Raw genomic sequence first — 18152 nt, 5'->3', positions numbered from 1 at the left:
ATAAAATCCATAGCAATATGGGACCAGAAAGTCTCCGGAATGGGTAAAGGCAGTAAGAGTCCTGCTGGTCTCTGCCGAGGAGTTTTGTTACGGTCACAAGTATCACAGGAACGGACAAAATCAGAAACATCACGTTCAAGATGGGGCCACCAGTAGTGCCGAGAGATTAAAAGTAGAGTCCTACGTATTCCAGGATGACCTTCAGTCAAGGAAGCATGACCCTATTTCAGTACCTCAGTCTGGCGGGCACAAAGGATTTCCCTCTCCGGATCAGGTCTTGTTAGCACAGGAGTCAAGGTAAATGCAGACTTTAAATGGGAGAAGGCCAATTCGGCCTCATGAAGCCAAGACTTAGGGTTACATAGTTACATAGTTAGTACGGTCGAAAAAAGACATATGTCCATCAAGTTCAACCAGGGAATTGAAGGGTAGGGGTGTGGTGCGATAATGGGGAAGGGATGGGATTTTATATTTCTTCATAAGCATTAATGTTATTTTGTTCCAGGAATGTATCTAATCCTGTTTTAAAGCTGTTAATTTTTCCTGCTGTGACCCGTTCCTGAGGTAGACTGTTCCATAACTTCACAGTTCTCATGGTAAAGAAGGCGTGTCGCCCCTTGAGACTAAACTTTTTCTTCTACAGGCGGAGGGAGTGCCCCCTCGTCCTTTGGGGGGGTTTAACCTGGAACAGTTTTTCTCCATATTTTTTGTATGGGCCATTAATATACTTATATACGTTTATCATATCCCCCCTTAAACGTCTCTTCTCAAGACTAAACAATTGTAACTCCTTTAATCGCTCCTCATAGCTAAGATGTTCCATGCCCCATATTAGTTTAGTCGCGCGTCTCTGCACCCTTTCCAGCTCCACAGTGTCCCTTTTATGAACAGGCGACCAAAACTGAACAGCATATTCCAGGTGAGGCCGTACCAATGCTTTATAAAGGGGGAGTATTATGTCCCTGTCCCTTGAGTCCATGCCTCTTTTTATACATGACAATATCCTGCCGGCCTTGGAAGCAGCAGCCTGACATTGCATGCTATTCTGTAGTCTGTGATCCACAAGTACACCCAGATCCTTCTCTACCAGTGACTCTGCCAGTTTAATCCCCCCTAAGACATACGACGCATGCATGTTATTAGTACCCAGATGCATAACTTTACATTTATCCACATTGAACCTCATTTGCCAAGTGGATGCCCAGACACTTAGTCTATCCAAGTCATCTTGTAACTTATGCACATCCTCTATAGACTGTACCGTGCTACAAAGCTTGGTGTCATCTGCAAAGATAGAAACAGAGCTGTTAATACCATCCTCTATATCATTGATAAATAAATTAAACAACAGCGGGCCCAGTACTGAACCTTGGGGTACACCACTAATAACCGGGGACCAATCAGAGTACGAATCATTGACCACCACTCTCTGGGTACGATCCATGAGCCAGTGTTCAATCCAGTTACAAACTAAAATTTCCAAACCCAAAGACCTTAACTTACCTGTCAGACGTCTATGAGGGACAGTATCAAATGCTTTAGCAAAATCCAGAAACACTATATCCACAGCCATTCCTCTTTCAAGGCTTCTACTCACCTCTTCATAAAAGCAAATTAGATTGGTTTGACAACTTATATCCTTAGTAAACCCATGCTGGCTATCACTTATAATACAATTATCCCCTATGTATTCCTGTATGTAATCCCTTTTAAGTCCTTCAAACAATTTACCCACAATGCACGTTAAACTTACCGGTCTATAGTTTCCTGGGGAAGACCTAGAGCCCTTTTTGAAGATTGGCACCACATTCACCTTACGCCAGTCCCTTGGCACAATACCAGACACCAGTGAATCTCTAAATATCATGAACAGGGGTACAGATATTACTGAACTTACCTCTCTAAGAACTCTTGGGTGCAATCCATTTGGCCCTGGAGATTTGCTTACATTTATATTACTTAACTTTCCTTGTACCATCTCTACATTAAGCCAGTTCAGCACATTACATGATGTGTTACCAGCACTGACCAGGCCAATGTCAGCTCCTCCTTCTTCCCTAGTATATACAGAACTAAAGAACCCATTCAGTAGCTCCGCTTTCTCCCCATTATCATTATTAAGGGGTCCTACATGCTCTGTCCTTGTTTTTTTTGCATTTATATATCTAAAAAAATATTTAGGATTAGTTTTGCTTTCTTTGGCCACCTGTCTCTCGTTTTGAATTTTTGCTGTTTTTATTACATTTTTACAGATTTTATTAAGCTCCTTGTACTGTTTAAATGTTATAGCTGACCCATCAGATTTGAATTTTTTGAAGGCTATTTTTTTGTTGTTTATTGCTCGTTTAACATCATTTGTCAGCCATGTAGGATTTAGTTTTAATCGCTTATATTTGTTCCCCTTTGGTATATATTTAGATGTATAGTTATTTAGAGTTAATTTAAAGCTGTCCCATTTACCTTCTGTATCAGTATTTGAGAACACCTCCCCCCAGTCTATGTCCTGTAGTGCAGCTCTTTTTAAAGTTATATGTTTTTGCCTTCCCCGCCTGTCTTTGTTTTCTACATTTTAAGTCAAAAGTAACTATATTGTGGTCGCTATTACCAAGGTTTTCCCGCACAGTTACATTACCAACCAGCTCTGTGTTGTTGGAAATGATCAGATCCAACAAGGCATCACTTCTTGTGGGGTCCTCCACAAACTGGCCCATAAAATTATCCTGCAATAAATTTAGGAATTGTCGCCCCTGTTACGCCGAGCGCTCCGGGTCCCCGCTCCTCCCCGGAGCGCTCGCAACATCCTCGCAACTGCAGCGCCCCGGTCAGATCTGCTGACCGGGTGCGCTGCGATTCCTCTCCCAGCCGGGATGCGATTCGCGATGCGGGTGGCGCCCGCTCGCGATGCGCACCCCGGCTCCCGTACCTGACTCGCTCTCCGTCGGTCCTGTCCCGGGGCGCGCGGCCCCGCTCCCTAGGGCGCGCGCGCGCCGGGTCTCTGCGATTTAAAGGGCCACTGCGCCGCTGATTGGCGCAGTTGGTTCTATTAGTGTGTTCACCTGTGCACTCCCTATTTATACCTCACTTCCCCTGCACTCCCTCGCCGGATCTTGTTGCCATTGTGCCAGTGAAAGCGTTTCCTTGTGTGTTCCTAGCCTGTGTTCCAGACCTCCTGCCGTTGCCCCTGACTACGATCCTTGCTGCCTGCCCCGACCTTCTGCTACGTCCGACCTTGCTCTTGTCTACTCCCTTGTACCGCGCCTATCTTCAGCAGTCAGAGAGGTTGAGCCGTTGCTAGTGGATACGACCTGGTTACTACCGCCGCTGCAAGACCATCCCGCTTTGCGGCGGGCTCTGGTGAATACCAGTAGTAACTTAGAACCGGTCCACTAGCACGGTCCACGCCAATCCCTCTCTGGCACAGAGGATCCACCTCCTGCCAGCCGTATCGTGACAGTAGATCCGGCCATGGATCCCGCTGAAGTTCCACTGCCAGCTCTCGCCGACCTCACCACGGTGGTTGCCCAGCAGTCGCAACAGATAGCGCAACAAGGCCACCAGCTGTCTCAACTGACCGTGATGCTACAGCAACTACTACCACAGCTTCAGCAATCATCTCCTCCGCCAGCTCCTGCACCTCCTCCGCAGCGAGTGGCCGCTTCCGGCTTACGACTATCCTTGCCGGATAAATTTGATGGGGACTCTAAGTTTTGCCCTGGCTTTCTTTCACAATGTTCCCTGCACTTGGAGATGATGTCGGACCAGTTTCCTACTGAAAGTCCTAAGGTGGCTTTCGTAGTCAGCCTTCTGTCTGGGAAAGCTCTGTCATGGGCCACACCGCTCTGGGACCGCAATGACCCCGTCACTGCCTCTGTACACTCCTTCTTTTCGGAAATTCAAAGTGTCTTTGAGGAACCTGCCCGAGCCTCTTCTGCTGAGACTGCCCTGCTGAACCTGGTCCAGGGTAATTCTTCCGTTGGCGAGTACGCCATCCAATTCCGTACTCTTGCTTCCGAATTATCCTGGAATAATGAGGCCCTCTGCGCGACCTTTAAAAAAGGCCTATCCAGCAACATTAAAGATGTTCTGGCCGCACGAGAAATTCCTGCTAACCTGCATGAACTCATTCATCTAGCCACTCGCATTGACATGCGTTTTTCCGAAAGGCGTCAGGAGCTCCGCCAGGATATGGACTTTGTTCGCACGAGGCGTTTTTTCTCCCCGGCTCCTCTCTCCTCTGGTCCTCTGCAATCCGTTCCTGTGCCTCCCGCCGTGGAGGCTATGCAAGTTGACCGGTCTCGCTTGACACCTCAAGAGAGGACACGACGCCGCTTGGAGAATCTTTGCCTGTACTGTGCCGGTACCGAACACTTCCTGAAGGATTGACCTATCCGTCCTCCCCGCCTGGAAAGACGTACGCTGACTCCGCACAAAGGTGAGACAGTTCTTGATGTCAACTCTGCTTCTCCACGCCTTACTGTGCCTGTGCGGATATCTGCCTCTACCTTCTCCTTCTCTACTATGGCCTTCTTGGATTCCGGATCTGCAGGAAATTTTATTTTGGCCTCTCTCATCAACAGGTTCAACATCCCGGTGACCAGTCTCGCCAGACCCCTCTACATCAATTGTGTTAACAATGAAAGATTGGACTGTACCGTGCGTTACCGCACGGAACCCCTCCTAATGTGCATCGGACCTCATCACGAAAAAATTGAGTTTTTGGTCCTCTCCAATTGCACTTCCGAAATTCTCCTTGGACTACCGTGGCTTCAACACCATTCCCCAACCCTTGATTGGTCCACAGGAGAGATCAAGAGCTGGGGTACTTCTTGTTTCAAGGACTGTCTTAAACCGGTTCCCAGTACTCCCTGCCGTGACCCTGTGGTTCCTCCTGTAACCGGTCTCCCTAAGGCTTATATGGACTATGCTGACGTATTTTGCAAAAAGCAAGCTGAGACTTTACCTCCTCACAGGCCTTATGACTGTCCTATTGACCTCCTCCCGGGCACTACTCCACCCCGGGGCAGAATTTATCCTCTGTCCGCCCCAGAGACTCTTGCTATGTCTGAATACATCCAGGAAAATTTAAAAAAAGGGTTTATCCGCAAATCCTCCTCTCCTGCCGGAGCTGGATTTTTCTTTGTGTCCAAAAAAGATGGCTCCCTACGTCCTTGCATTGACTACCGCGGACTTAATAAAATCACGGTAAAGAACCGCTACCCCCTACCTCTTATCTCAGAACTCTTTGATCGCCTTCAAGGTGCCCACATCTTTACCAAACTGGACTTAAGAGGTGCTTATAATCTCATCCGCATCAGGGAGGGGGACGAATGGAAAACCGCATTTAACACCAGAGATGGACACTTTGAGTATCTGGTCATGCCCTTTGGCCTGTGCAACGCCCCTGCCGTCTTCCAAGACTTTGTTAATGAAATTTTTCGTGATCTTTTATATTCCTGTGTTGTTGTGTATCTGGACGATATTCTGATTTTTTCTGCCAACTTAGAAGAACACCGCCAGCATGTCCGCATGGTTCTTCAGAGACTTCGAGACAATCAACTTTATGCTAAAATGGAGAAATGTCTGTTTGAATGTCAATCTCTTCCTTTCCTAGGATACTTGGTCTCTGGCCAGGGACTACAAATGGACCCAGATAAACTCTCTGCCGTCTTAGATTGGCCACGCCCCTCCGGACTCCGTGCTATCCAAAGTTTTTTGGGGTTCGCCAATTATTACAGACAATTCATTCCACATTTTTCCACTATTGTGGCTCCTATCGTGGCTTTAACCAAGAAGAATGCCAATCCTAAGTCCTGGTCTCCCCAAGCGGAAGACGCATTTAAACGGCTCAAGTCTGCCTTTTCTTCTGCTCCCGTGCTCTCCAGACCTGACCCATCTAAACCCTTCCTATTGGAGGTTGATGCCTCCTCAGTGGGAGCTGGAGCGGTCTTTCTACAAAAAAATCCTTCCGGGCATGCTGTTACTTGTGGTTTTTTTTCTAGGACCTTCTCTCCGGCGGAGAGGAACTACTCCATCGGGGATCGAGAACTACTGGCCATTAAATTGGCACTTGAGGAATGGAGGCATCTTCTGGAGGGATCAAAATTTCCAGTTATCATTTACACCGATCACAAAAATCTCTCCTATCTCCAGTCTGCCCAACGGCTGAATCCTCGCCAGGCCAGGTGGTCGTTGTTCTTTGCCCGTTTTAACTTTGAAATTCATTTTCGCCCTGCCGACAAGAACATTAGGGCCGATGCTCTCTCTCGTTCCTCGGATGCCTCGGAAGTAGAGGTCTCTCCGCAACACATCATTCCTCCTGACTGTCTGATTTCCACTTCTCCAGCCTCCATCAGGCAAACTCCTCCAGGGAAGACCTTCGTTTCTCCACGCCAACGTCTCAGGATTCTCAAATGGGGTCACTCCTCCCACCTCGCAGGCCATGCGGGCATCAAAAAGTCCTTGCAACTCATCTCTCGTTTCTATTGGTGGCCGACTCTGGAGACGGATGTTGTTGATTTTGTGCGGGCCTGTACTGTCTGTGCCCGGGATAAGACTCCTCGCCAGAAGCCTGCTGGTCTCCTTCATCCTCTGCCTGTCCCCGAACAGCCTTGGTCTCTGATTGGTATGGACTTTATTACAGACCTACCCCCATCCCGTGGCAACACTGTTGTTTGGGTGGTCGTTGATCGATTTTCCAAGATGGCACATTTTATTCCTCTTCCTGGTCTTCCTTCAGCGCCTCAGTTGGCTAAACAATTTTTTGTACACATTTTTCGTCTTCACGGTTTGCCCACGCAGATCGTCTCGGATAGAGGCGTCCAATTCGTGTCAAAATTCTGGAGGGCCCTCTGTAAACAACTCAAGATTAAATTAAACTTCTCTTCTGCTTATCATCCTCAATCCAATGGGCAAGTTGAAAGAATTAACCAGGTTCTGGGTGACTATTTACGGCATTTTGTTTCCTCCCGCCAGGATGACTGGGCAGATCTTCTACCATGGGCCGTATTCTCATACAACTTCAGAGTCTCTGAATCTTCTGCTAAATCCCCATTTTTCGTGGTGTACGGCCGTCACCCTCTTCCCCCCCTCCCTACTCCCTTGCCCTCTGGTTTGCCCGCTGTGGATGAAGTGACTCGTGATCTTTCCACCATATGGAAAGAGACCCAAAATTCTCTTCTACAGGCTTCATCTCGCATGAAAAGGTTTGCCGATAAGAAAAGAAGAACTCCCCCCATTTTTGCTCCCGGAGACAAGGTATGGCTCTCCGCTAAATATGTCCGCTTTCGTGTCCCCAGTTACAAACTGGGACCACGCTATCTTGGTCCTTTCAAAGTCTTGTGCCAGATTAATCCTGTCTCTTACAAACTCCTTCTTCCTCCTTCTCTTCGTATTCCCAATGCCTTCCATGTCTCTCTCCTTAAACCTCTCATCATCAACCGTTTCTCTCCCAAACTTGTTTCTCCCACTCCTATTTCCGGCTCTTCTGACATCTTGTCCGTGAAGGAGATACTGGCCTCCAAGACGGTCAGAGGAAAAAAAAATTTTTTGGTTGATTGGGAGGGCTGTGGTCCAGAAGAGAGATCCTGGGAACCTGAGGACAACATCCTAGACAAAAGTCTGGTCCTCAGGTTCTCAGGCTCCAAGAAGAGGGGGAGACCCAAGGGGGGGGGGTACTGTTACGCCGAGCGCTCCGGGTCCCCGCTCCTCCCCGGAGCGCTCGCAACATCCTCGCAACTGCAGCGCCCCGGTCAGATCTGCTGACCGGGTGCGCTGCGATTCCTCTCCCAGCCGGGATGCGATTCGCGATGCGGGTGGCGCCCGCTCGCGATGCGCACCCCGGCTCCCGTACCTGACTTGCTCTCCGTCGGTCCTGTCCCAGCGCGCGCGGCCCCGCTCCCTAGGGCGCGCACGCGCCGGGTCTCTGCGATTTAAAGGGCCACTGCGCCGCTGATTGGCGCAGTTGGTTCAATTAGTGTGTTCACCTGTGCACTCCCTATTTATACCTCACTTCCCCTGCACTCCCTCGCCGGATCATGTTGCCATTGTGCCAGTGAAAGCGTTTCCTTGTGTGTTCCTAGCCTGTGTTCCAGACCTCCTGCCGTTGCCCCTGACTACGATCCTTGCTGCCTGCCCCGACCTTCTGCTACGTCCGACCTTGCTCTTGTCTACTCCCTTGTACCGTGCCTATCTTCAGCAGTCAGAGAGGTTGAGCCGTTGCTAGTGGATACGACCTGGTTACTACCGCCGCTGCAAGACCATCCCGCTTTGCGGCGGGCTCTGGTGAATACCAGTAGTAACTTAGAACCGGTCCACTAGCACGGTCCACGCCAATCCCTCTCTGGCACAGAGGATCCACCTCCTGCCAGCCGTATCGTGACAGCCCCTTTGAAGTTTTAGCCAACCCCAATCTATATCTGGATAGTTAAAATCTCCCATTATTACCACTGTACCTGCCCGGGCAGCCCTCTCTATTTGTTTATGCAGCCGACCTTCTATCTCTTCAGTGATATTAGGGGGTCTGTAGATTACACCAAGTATTATTTTTTCAGTATTTCCCTCCTTTTGTAATTCTACCCACAGTGATTCCACCTCCTCAGAATCATCACACACTATGGCATCGTTCACACTGACTTTCATACCACTTCTAACATACAGACAGACTCCACCACCTTTTCTGTTCATTCTATCTTTGCGAAACAATGTAAACCCCTGCAGATTGACAGCCCAGTCATGCGAGGAGTCCAGCCATGTCTCAGTGACCCCAACTATATCAATATGTTCCTCCAGTATCAAGGCCTCAAGCTCCCCAATTTTATTTGCTAGGCTTCTGGCATTTGTGAACATACACTTTACATTTCCATCCTTAATGTTATTGGGGTTAATGGGATTCAAGGGTGTAAGTTTTATTTTCCTATGAAGCCTATTCCTATTAACTATTCTAACCCCTCCCTCCGCTCCACCCCCAGGTACATTTATAATTCCCACCTCTCTATCTACACTATCTTTCCCCTCTTTGCTGTAGGTTCTCTCCCCCCAAGTCCCTAGTTTAAACACTCCTCCACCCTTCTAGCCATCTTCTCCCCAAGCACAGCTGCACCCTCCCCATTGAGGTGCAGCCCGTCCCTACGGTAGAGCCGGTAACCGACAGCGAAGTCAGCCCAGTTTTCCATGAACCCAAACCCTTCCTTTCTACACCAGCTTCTGAGCCACTTGAGACAACTCCCTGATCTCCCGCTGCCTCTCTGGTGCGGCTCGTGGTACTGGTAGTATTTCAGAAAATACTACCTTGGAGGTCCTTGCCTTAAGCTTGCGGCCTAAGTCCCTGAAATAATTTTTAAGGACACTCCACCTACCTCTTACTTTGTCATTGGTGCCAATATGTACCATGACTGCTGGGTCCTCTCCAGCCCCGCCCAGCAACCTGTCAACCCGATCCGCAATGTGCCAAACTCGTGCGCCAGGCAGACAACACACTGTTCGGCGATCCCGGTCTTTGTGACAGATCGCCCTGTCTGTCCCCCTAATAATTGAGTCGTTAGAAGCCTTTTTTCGTAAGAGCCACAATTGGAGCTACCAAGGAAGAAAAATGTGGGATAAATTGACAATAATAGCGAATTCCAGAAAGTGTTGCATAGCACCTAGGCCAGTAGGATGAGGTCAATCCAATACCACAGACACTTTATCTGGATCCATCTGCCAGCCTTGATGAGAGACAAGAAACAGAAGACTAGATTTCTCAAAAAAGCATTTCTCCAGTTTGGCATAGAGGTGATTCTTCCTTAGATGCTGAAGAACCAGACAAAAGTGAGTTTGATGCTCCTTTAAATTGGAAGGTAAGATCTATCTTGCGAATACGAATGAGGTTATATGCTCCTCGTAAGTCCAAATTGGAGAAGACCTTGGCACCACGGAGACGGTCAAAAAGTTCTGAGATAAGAGATAGTGAGTAACGATTCTTGACCATGAGTTTAAGTCCCCTGTAGTCAATGCATGGATGGAGTGAGCCATCCTTTGTGACCTCTCCTGTTGCGTAAGACGAGAACGATCCACTTGCATAGCATCTTCGGCAAGAGGCACAGGAAACTGTAGAGGTGGATGTTGGAACACGGGTGCCAGGCGAGGATAACTCCGTGTTCTGGCAGGTTCCCTCTCTAAGCGCAGTACTTCCTGCCTCTCAGCAAAACGCACATCAATACGTGTGACCAAGTGGATAAGTTCAGTCAAAGAAGATGGAGGATCACGTGCAGCTAGGGCATCTTTAATCCTACTTGACAGTCCTTTTTTGAATGTGGCACACAAGGCCTCATCATTCCATGCTAGTTCTGAGGCTAGCGTGTGGAATTGAACCACGTAGTCACCAATGGAAGAATTCCATTGACAGAGGTTCAGCAAAGCCATCTCAGCTGAAGAGGCACATGCAGGTTCCTCAAAGACACAGCGGAATTCTGCCAGAAAAGCCAAGTCAAGTTGGAAGATATCGGGTAACCGCGGTCCCAAAGGGGTGTAGCCCATGCAAGGGCTTATCCAGACAGTAGGCTAATGACAAAGGCCATCTTAGCACGTTCCGTCGAAAACCGTTCAGACATAAGCTCCACTGTGTAATGAAGCTTCTGCATAACTTGGAATCACCATGTAGCTGGGAGCCAGAAGACACTGCAGGGACTGGTGGAGAGAGTGGTGCTGGTTGCGGGTGCTGCTGCTGTTGTTGCTGCATGGCCAATAGCTGTTGCATAATAGCAGATAGCTTAGTGAGTTTCATGTGCCTGTCGGGTCAACTACTGCGACTGATGTGCCACAATGGAGGGAAGATCCGCAACTTCGGGCAGGGGTACCTCAGCGGGATCCATGGCTGGATCTTACTGTAACACTCACATTTCAGTAGACAGGAACACCGGTGGCAGTGGATCCGCTGGACCTGTGTGGCAGATGACACAGACCGTACCAGGGAGCGAAGTCTAAGGTGCCGCTGGTTTTCACCAGGCGGAACCCAGGTCGCTACCCCTGGCACGGGTCGACCACACAGGCGGCTGAGGAAATTCGAGAAACAGGTGGGATAAGGCAACTCATAGTCAGGATAGCAGGAGGTCAGGGCAGGCTGCACAGTATCGTAGTCAGGAACGTAACAAGTGGTCAGTAGACAGGCGGCAGAGGAGCAAGGTCAGGTCACAAAACAAAGGGTACGATACACAGCAAGGCAATACTCAGGAACGCTTTCTCTCAGGCACTAGAGCAACAAAGATCTGGCAGGGAAGTGAGGGAGGTGGAGGAATTTATTAACTGGCCACAGGTGTTACTTACCGTATTTATCGGTGTATAACACACATTTTTTATGCTAAAATTTTTAGCCTAAAGTCTATCTGCGTGTTATACGCCGATAGACTGTTTGTGACCACGCAAAAGCCACTGCAGTTCAATGATTTAAAGCGGGCGCTTCCCGTCCCCGGTTATATAGTTATATGTCCCGCCTCGCCACGGCCCAATTTCCTCCCCGTCCCCGTTTTCTAGTTATATATCCTGCCGCCGCCACGGCCCAATTCCCTCCCCGTCCCCGGTTTTATAGTTACATGTACCCTGGGGACTGTGGTCCTTCATGCTCCGGTGGTCTCCTGATCTGTCACTGTGCGCCGCGCACTGACTGACGAGTGACGTTGCGTTGAGGACGTCACTCGTCATTACGCAGTGCACAGTGACAGATCAGGACAACGCCGGAGCATGAAGGACCACAGTCCCCAGGGCACATGTAACTATAAAACCGGGGACGGGGAGGGAGTTGGGCAATGGCGGCGGTGGGATATTTAACTATAAAACCGGGGACGGGGAGGGAATTGGGTCGTAGTGGCGGCGGGATATTTAACTATAAAACCAGGGACGGGGAGGGAATAGAGCAGCAGCACTCTGGCCCCACAGAAGCCACTGCACGTGAATGATTTAAAGCGCTTGCTTTAAATCATTGAACTGCAGAAGCCCCAGAAACAGTTTATCGAGGTACACCTGCAAACACACGCACCCTTATTTTTCCAAGGATATTTTGGTAAAAAAACTTTTTGTGTTATAGGCGCGCGTGCACCCTAGGGTATGGGCACATGCGCACCGGAGCATAGAGACTGAGGAGGAGGCAGGAGGAACAGTAGGTGAGTGACGGACTGGGATTCGCATGCAGGCGTGTCCTGCAATGCGAATCCCAGCCCCGCCGGTAGCAGAGGAAAACGGAGCCATGCGCTAACGGCAGGCCTGTGCGGCCGGAGCGCATATCATATTCAATTGTAATGGACAAGATGATTTATACAAAGAAAGATAGTATGGGGCAAATTTTCCATGGGGCATATGGACATGATAGTGAGAGGGCCACCTATAGGCGATAGAACGTAGAGCGACTCCAGGAGGGCGTCACCTAGACATGATTGTTCTTGGAACTGTACATGGATAGAAATTTATCTGGACGGCCGCCATGTAACACTACATTTCCTCGGCAGTAGCTGCTCAGAAAAATGCAAGGCTGGTCATGGCTTCTGAAAGGTAATAAATGGGGGAGATTTATCAAAACCTGTTGCATGGAAAAGTTGCTGAGTTGCCTATAGCAACCAATCAGATTCCTTCTTTCATTTTCGAAAAGGCCTCTGAAAAATGAAAGATGTGATCTGATTGAATGTCTCTGGTAAGATAACATCTTAAAGGGCATATTATAGTGATTGGTCAACTATGCTATTAGACAAATGGCACTAAAACATTGGAGATATATCAAAACCTGTGAATCAGATTGCAGGGGCAGCGCTCCTTTGGTCTTTTATGCACTTTCCGCAACTTTGAAATGGGATGAATACTACAATGTAGCTCTCTGTTGTAATTTACTATCACTTTAACATAGGATGATTCACAAGCAGTATTTGCGGGGCAGCGCCCCCAGGATCTTTTTATGCACTTTTTACAATCTTGAAATTTCCTAATTTTATTCTTCTCTTTAGCCTCAATATCTTGCTAACCTTTTTTTGCATTTTACATGTTTTTATTTCATCCTTATATAACTTTTATAAATTTTTTGGGACATTCAATGAAAGTTTTTGTAAGCATGACGTGACACAGCAAATCTTTGTTCTGCCATATTGGTACACCTTACAATGAAGCCAGGGTTTGGGTGTACCTATTCCCGGGCAAATTCCCAGCCAGTGCAATTTCCAGTGCATACATATACAGTAACCCCCCGACATGCGATGGCCCCGACATATGATAAAATCAAATAGTATTTTTTTCACTATCAAAGGAGTTATGAAATATTACAATTTCTTTGGTTTGCCAGGATCAGTATAATAAAAACTGTACCTTTCATACATAAAAGGTCATGACTATAACCAGATACCACAAACTTACCAAAGCTACCTATTAAAGTCAATATCTAATTTTTCTCTAATTTCAGACACCAGAAGGCCACATCTGAGAAGAAGAAGGAATTGGAATTTGGCACCAAACTTTAATACATACCCTGGAAGACACAAGCAGCCAATCCATTTTATATTAAATCATCTTTTATTATATAATATATTATCTACTTTAGACCAACTATTAGACTTAACCTTATTTGCCAAAGATCACTTTTCGTAATTAGCTGCTATGTTGCAAAGTACTTTGGAGGACTGATTTAGGCTTTTTAAGTTTTTTTGTAGCCTTTCTTAGCCATAATTATGGATATTTTGGGGGGCTACAGATAAATCTAAAGTCCAAAAATTGGTTTCCATAATATGCCACTGTGAAATTCGCCAAGGTGGCAATCTTTCCACTATAGTTTTTCTCTGTGTTTTGGAAAATTAGACCCTTAGCATGCAGAATGAGCACTGAGATTGGGCCGCTGCTAGAGTTGAGTCAGGCTCTCCTAAGAGAAGGCAGGGACAGTGTACAACCGACCTGCCTTCTCGAGTGCTATATACACAGCACTCAATGCGCACTGTGTATACGGATCAGCAGGAAGCAATACTGCTACTTGGCAAGGTGATCATGTGTTTACCGATGCCAGATATCTGCAGAAGCTGATGTGTCTAAGAAAACCCAGATCAGCTCTACAGACAATGTCAGTGTGCTGTGTTTTCCCTGTAACTGGGGCAACAATGTCAACCCCAGTTGTAGGGAAAATCAGCAACAATTTTTTTTTTTTAAATGGCATAAAAATAGGGGGGCGTGGTGAGCCGCCGTTGAAGATGGATGCGTAAGCCTGCTGCTCCTGCTCCACGCTGCCATCCCCAGTAAATTGCCCGCTGTGAAGCTCTGCTACTTACATGGGGAAGCACTCCAAAAGATGTCCTTCCTCTGCTCCACCTGCCTGGAGTTAGTTGCTATCTCAAATTCCCACCAAAGACTATTTCTGTTTTTTGATTTCCGAAGTTAGAGGCATGTAGAGCTGAAATTTCTACTCTTAGGTAAGATCTCCAGCATGTGTCTGACCATGTTGAGACTCTAGAGGGGGACCACGACTCTACCAAAGATTACATCATGCAGTTACAAGCTGATGTTGCTTCTCAGTCGGAGCTTCTAAATGACCTCCAGAGCCATGTTGAGGATCTTGACAACCTCAGCAGACATAGCAATATACGGATTCAAGGACTGCCTGAGGCAACGCATGATGAGGATCTTCATGTCATGCTGGAAGCAATCTTCAATCTCATCTTAGGTGAGCCCTCCTCTCACCGCTTAAAGTTGAACAGGGCCCATGGGGCTCTGCATCCATGAAATTCCTCTGGTGCTCCTCAGGACATTATTTGCTGCATTCCATGACTTTCAGCTTAAGGAATCCATCATGGCGAGGTATCGCAACATGCGCAATTTTGACTTTGATGGTGCCCCCCTGCAATTTTTCCCTGATCTCTCCTGGGTTACCCTCCGTAAACGCAGGAGGCTGAAACCTCTCCTGACCACCCTGCGGGACCATCAAGCCACTTACCAATGGAACTTTCTGTTTGCTCTATCAGCGTGCAGAGATGGTCGCTCAGCGACCCTACACTCTATGGCGGTCTTATCATCGTTCTGCTCGGCCCTGGATGTCCAGCTTCCTGATGTAGTGGATTGGGCACTGGCTCCTCCTCCACCTTCACTCCCACCAGACAAATGATGACCCAGGCCTCAGCAATGCTCCGCCTCTTCACCCTCTTCAGATTATTCTCCACGGCCTCCTTGAAGTCCAACTCCTCGTGGTGGTTTTTGCTGATCCTGACCTCTGAGTGGCTCGGGACTGTGTTCTGATGTGTTTAGTTTAGCTTGGGCTCTCCTGATTGTTATTATTTACAGCTGAGCATCACTAGTTAATTATTCCTTTGTTTTTTTGCCTATGGCTGCGTGGGGGCGGTGACAGTTCATTTTTGGTCGTCCTTTCTCTTTTCTTAAGTCCTCTCACCTCTCCTCTGAGGCCATGTGGCCTTTGATTGTTTTGCCTCCTCTCTGACCTTCAGGTTATTGGTTTGATCTTTGATGTGTTCTTTAATTCTTTCTTCTTGTCCTTTGTTGTTTATCTTGTTTTGCTATGTTGTGTCTTCTTTGCTGTCTGTTCTCCCTCCTAGTCCTTGTTTTCTTCCCCTCACTCCCTTTTCTTTTTCTAGGCTTAACGGGATCGGATCTCCTCCTCCTGGGCTCTGCCATGATTGCCATGACCTCTGTAAAGGTGAGGGAATGGGGCTCTCGGGGCCTTTTTCGTTGGGCTGACATAGTGCATTTCTGTTCCCGTACCCTCCTGCCGTTTGATCAGTCGTTATCTAGGAATGGTCTTCCCTCCTCTGAGTGGTTTCATTACCTTCAACTTAGTCACTATATGTCCACTGCCCTGGGTTCCATGGTGGTTTCTCTGCCTACGGGCTTTCAAGAATTGTGCTGTGAGGGACCGCTGGTGAAGGGCCTCCTTTCGGCTATTTACTTCATTCTCAATTCTCTTTTAGGCCCCCTTTACCCTGCACACCGTTATATGAGCCACTGGGAGGAGGTTCTGAATACCCGTATAACTATTCCTCAATGGCGGTTGATCTGGGAGAGGGCTTCTAAGTCCTCGATCTGTAAAGCCTACAAAGAAACCCAGTTTAAAATGCTCATGGGTTTGTACCATACCCCAGAGCTCCTCAATAGACTGAACCCTTCCATTCCTCCGCAGTGCTGTTGTTGTGGGGTGGGATTGGGTCCACGTTCGATATAATTCTGGGCTTGTCCGCTTATAGTTGGTTTTTGGGAAATGGTGGCTTGTTTAGTTTCTTCTGCATTGGGGATGTCTGTTCCCCTTGACCCACTGGTTTATCACCTGCACCTGTCCCATAGGACATTATCCAAGAAGCCGTTTAAGCTTTTTATGCATATAGCCTTGGCTGCTAAAACACTGATTGCTAGGTACTGAAGCAGACGTTCCGCCATCAGAGAATGATCTTTTGGCCCGTATCTGTGAGATCCGGTCCCTCAAGTCTCTGTCTGCCTCTCTGAACAATACTGTGCCATCTTTCATGTCAGTCTGGTACCCGTGGGATTGCTTTACTGACCGGCAACCTCCCTGAGCTATTCTCCCCCTTTTCATGTCCTGGTGTTCTTCCCTTTCCCCTGTCTTCCCCTATGTGTTTGTCTGCTGTTCTGTGTTCCCTTTTATTTGTTTTGTGTTTTAGTGTTTGCCTCATGTGCTTGGTTCTGGACTTACTCCTGATACCTGATTGGTTACTAGTGTCGCCTCACAGTTTTCACTGTCTGTTATACCTCTATGGTTCGATGCACTGTGAGTGAATTTGCTGTTTTTGCCTTTTCTCTGGCTGGTAATTATATATTGTATGCCTTTCATGCTTTCTTTCCCGGGTATTCCCGTTTTGTGTTATTTGATGATTGTTGTCTAAATGTATTTTGCTATTTTGAAAATCCTTAATAAAAATTACAGTTGAAAAAAAAAAGGCATACAAATAAAGCCTGATGTATGGTGGGAAAATTATTTGAATAACTTTAATAGCTTCATTGCTTTAAATCAGCATGTACTAAAAAGTCTGAAAATGTGCCTGGTCCGGAAGTGGTAATAAATCCCCACAAGACCATTCCAGTTGTGTTTTCCTCCCCATTCTATATGCCATATTCTTTAATAAATTATTATTCCAAGTCTATAGAAGCATTTTATGAGATTTAAAAAATAAAAACATGGTGGCTTTCTTCCAGAAACAAGCTACCCTAATACATGTTGTTAGGAATCACTGTAGGTGGACAGCAGGAGGTGGATCCTCAGGGCCTGTGTGGATGTTGATGTTAGCCGTGCCAGGAAGCAGAGTCTAAGGTGCCACTGGTTTTCAACAGAGCCCGCTGCAAAGTGGGATGGTCTTGCTGCGGCAGGCGGCACCCAGGTCGCTACCCCCGGCACGACTCTTCCACACAGGTAGCTGGGGGGAGGTGTGGCAAGAATGCAAAAGGTCAGGCAGGAACACAGGTGCAAGGAAGGTTGGGCAACTAGGAACAGAGTTACAGTAATATGAGCACAGGAACACAGGACTTCACTATGGCAAATGCAACCAAAGAACTGGCAGGAAGCAAGGGAGGAGCAGGAATATATGGACCAGGGGACAGGTGTAATCACTTTAATTAATTGGGCACTGGCCTTTTAAGAAACAGAGCTCCGGCACGCGCGCGCCCTAGAAGGCAGATGCACGCACACCGGAGCTGCGAGGACAGGAACACAGTGAGGCAGTGGCTGAGGAAGGTGAATGATGGGCTGGGATTTGCATACGGGAGCATCCCGCAATGTGGATCCCAGCCCCGCTGGCAACAGAGACATGACAGTGCGCTCACGGCCAGTGTCTCTGGCTGGAGCGCGGCTGTTACACATGTGTTGTGTTGTGTCTTGCAGATCAGCCCCATTCACATAAAAGGGTATTCAGGTAGAAAATTATTATTTCAAATAAATTGGTTCCAGAAAGTTATACAGATTTGTAAATTACTTCTATTTAAAAGTCTCAATCCTTCCAGTACTTTTCAGCTGCTGCATACTACAGAGGACGTTGTATAGTTATTTTCAGTCTGCCCACAGTGCTCTCTGCTGACACCTCTGTCCTTGTCAGGAACTGTCCAGAGAAGGAGCAAATCCCCATAGCAAACCTCTCCTGCTCTGGACATTTCCTGACATGGACCAAGGTGGCAGCAGAGAGCACTGTGCTCAGACTGGAAAGAAT

At 47.7% G+C, this 18152-nt stretch overlaps 1 protein-coding gene across 1 annotated transcript in view; it reads left to right on the top strand.

Annotated features, from left to right (window-relative positions):
* The window catches only part of LOC130276965 (solute carrier family 22 member 6-B-like), an 87268-nt gene extending 72972 nt beyond the window's left edge, over positions 1-14296 (top strand). Inside the window, exon 10 of the mRNA XM_056527048.1 lies at positions 13412-14296. Coding sequence (XP_056383023.1) covers positions 13412-13469 — 58 coding nt within the window. The 3' untranslated portion in view covers positions 13470-14296. The remainder of the gene's footprint in view (positions 1-13411) is intronic.
* Positions 14297-18152: the final 3856 nt, after the last annotated feature.

Source organism: Hyla sarda, chromosome 6 (assembly GCF_029499605.1).
Source record: "Hyla sarda isolate aHylSar1 chromosome 6, aHylSar1.hap1, whole genome shotgun sequence".
In the NCBI taxonomy this organism is placed as follows: Eukaryota; Metazoa; Chordata; class Amphibia; order Anura; family Hylidae; genus Hyla; species Hyla sarda.
Note: the sequence above shows the minus strand (reverse complement) of the source record. Positions and strands in the feature narration are given on the sequence as shown.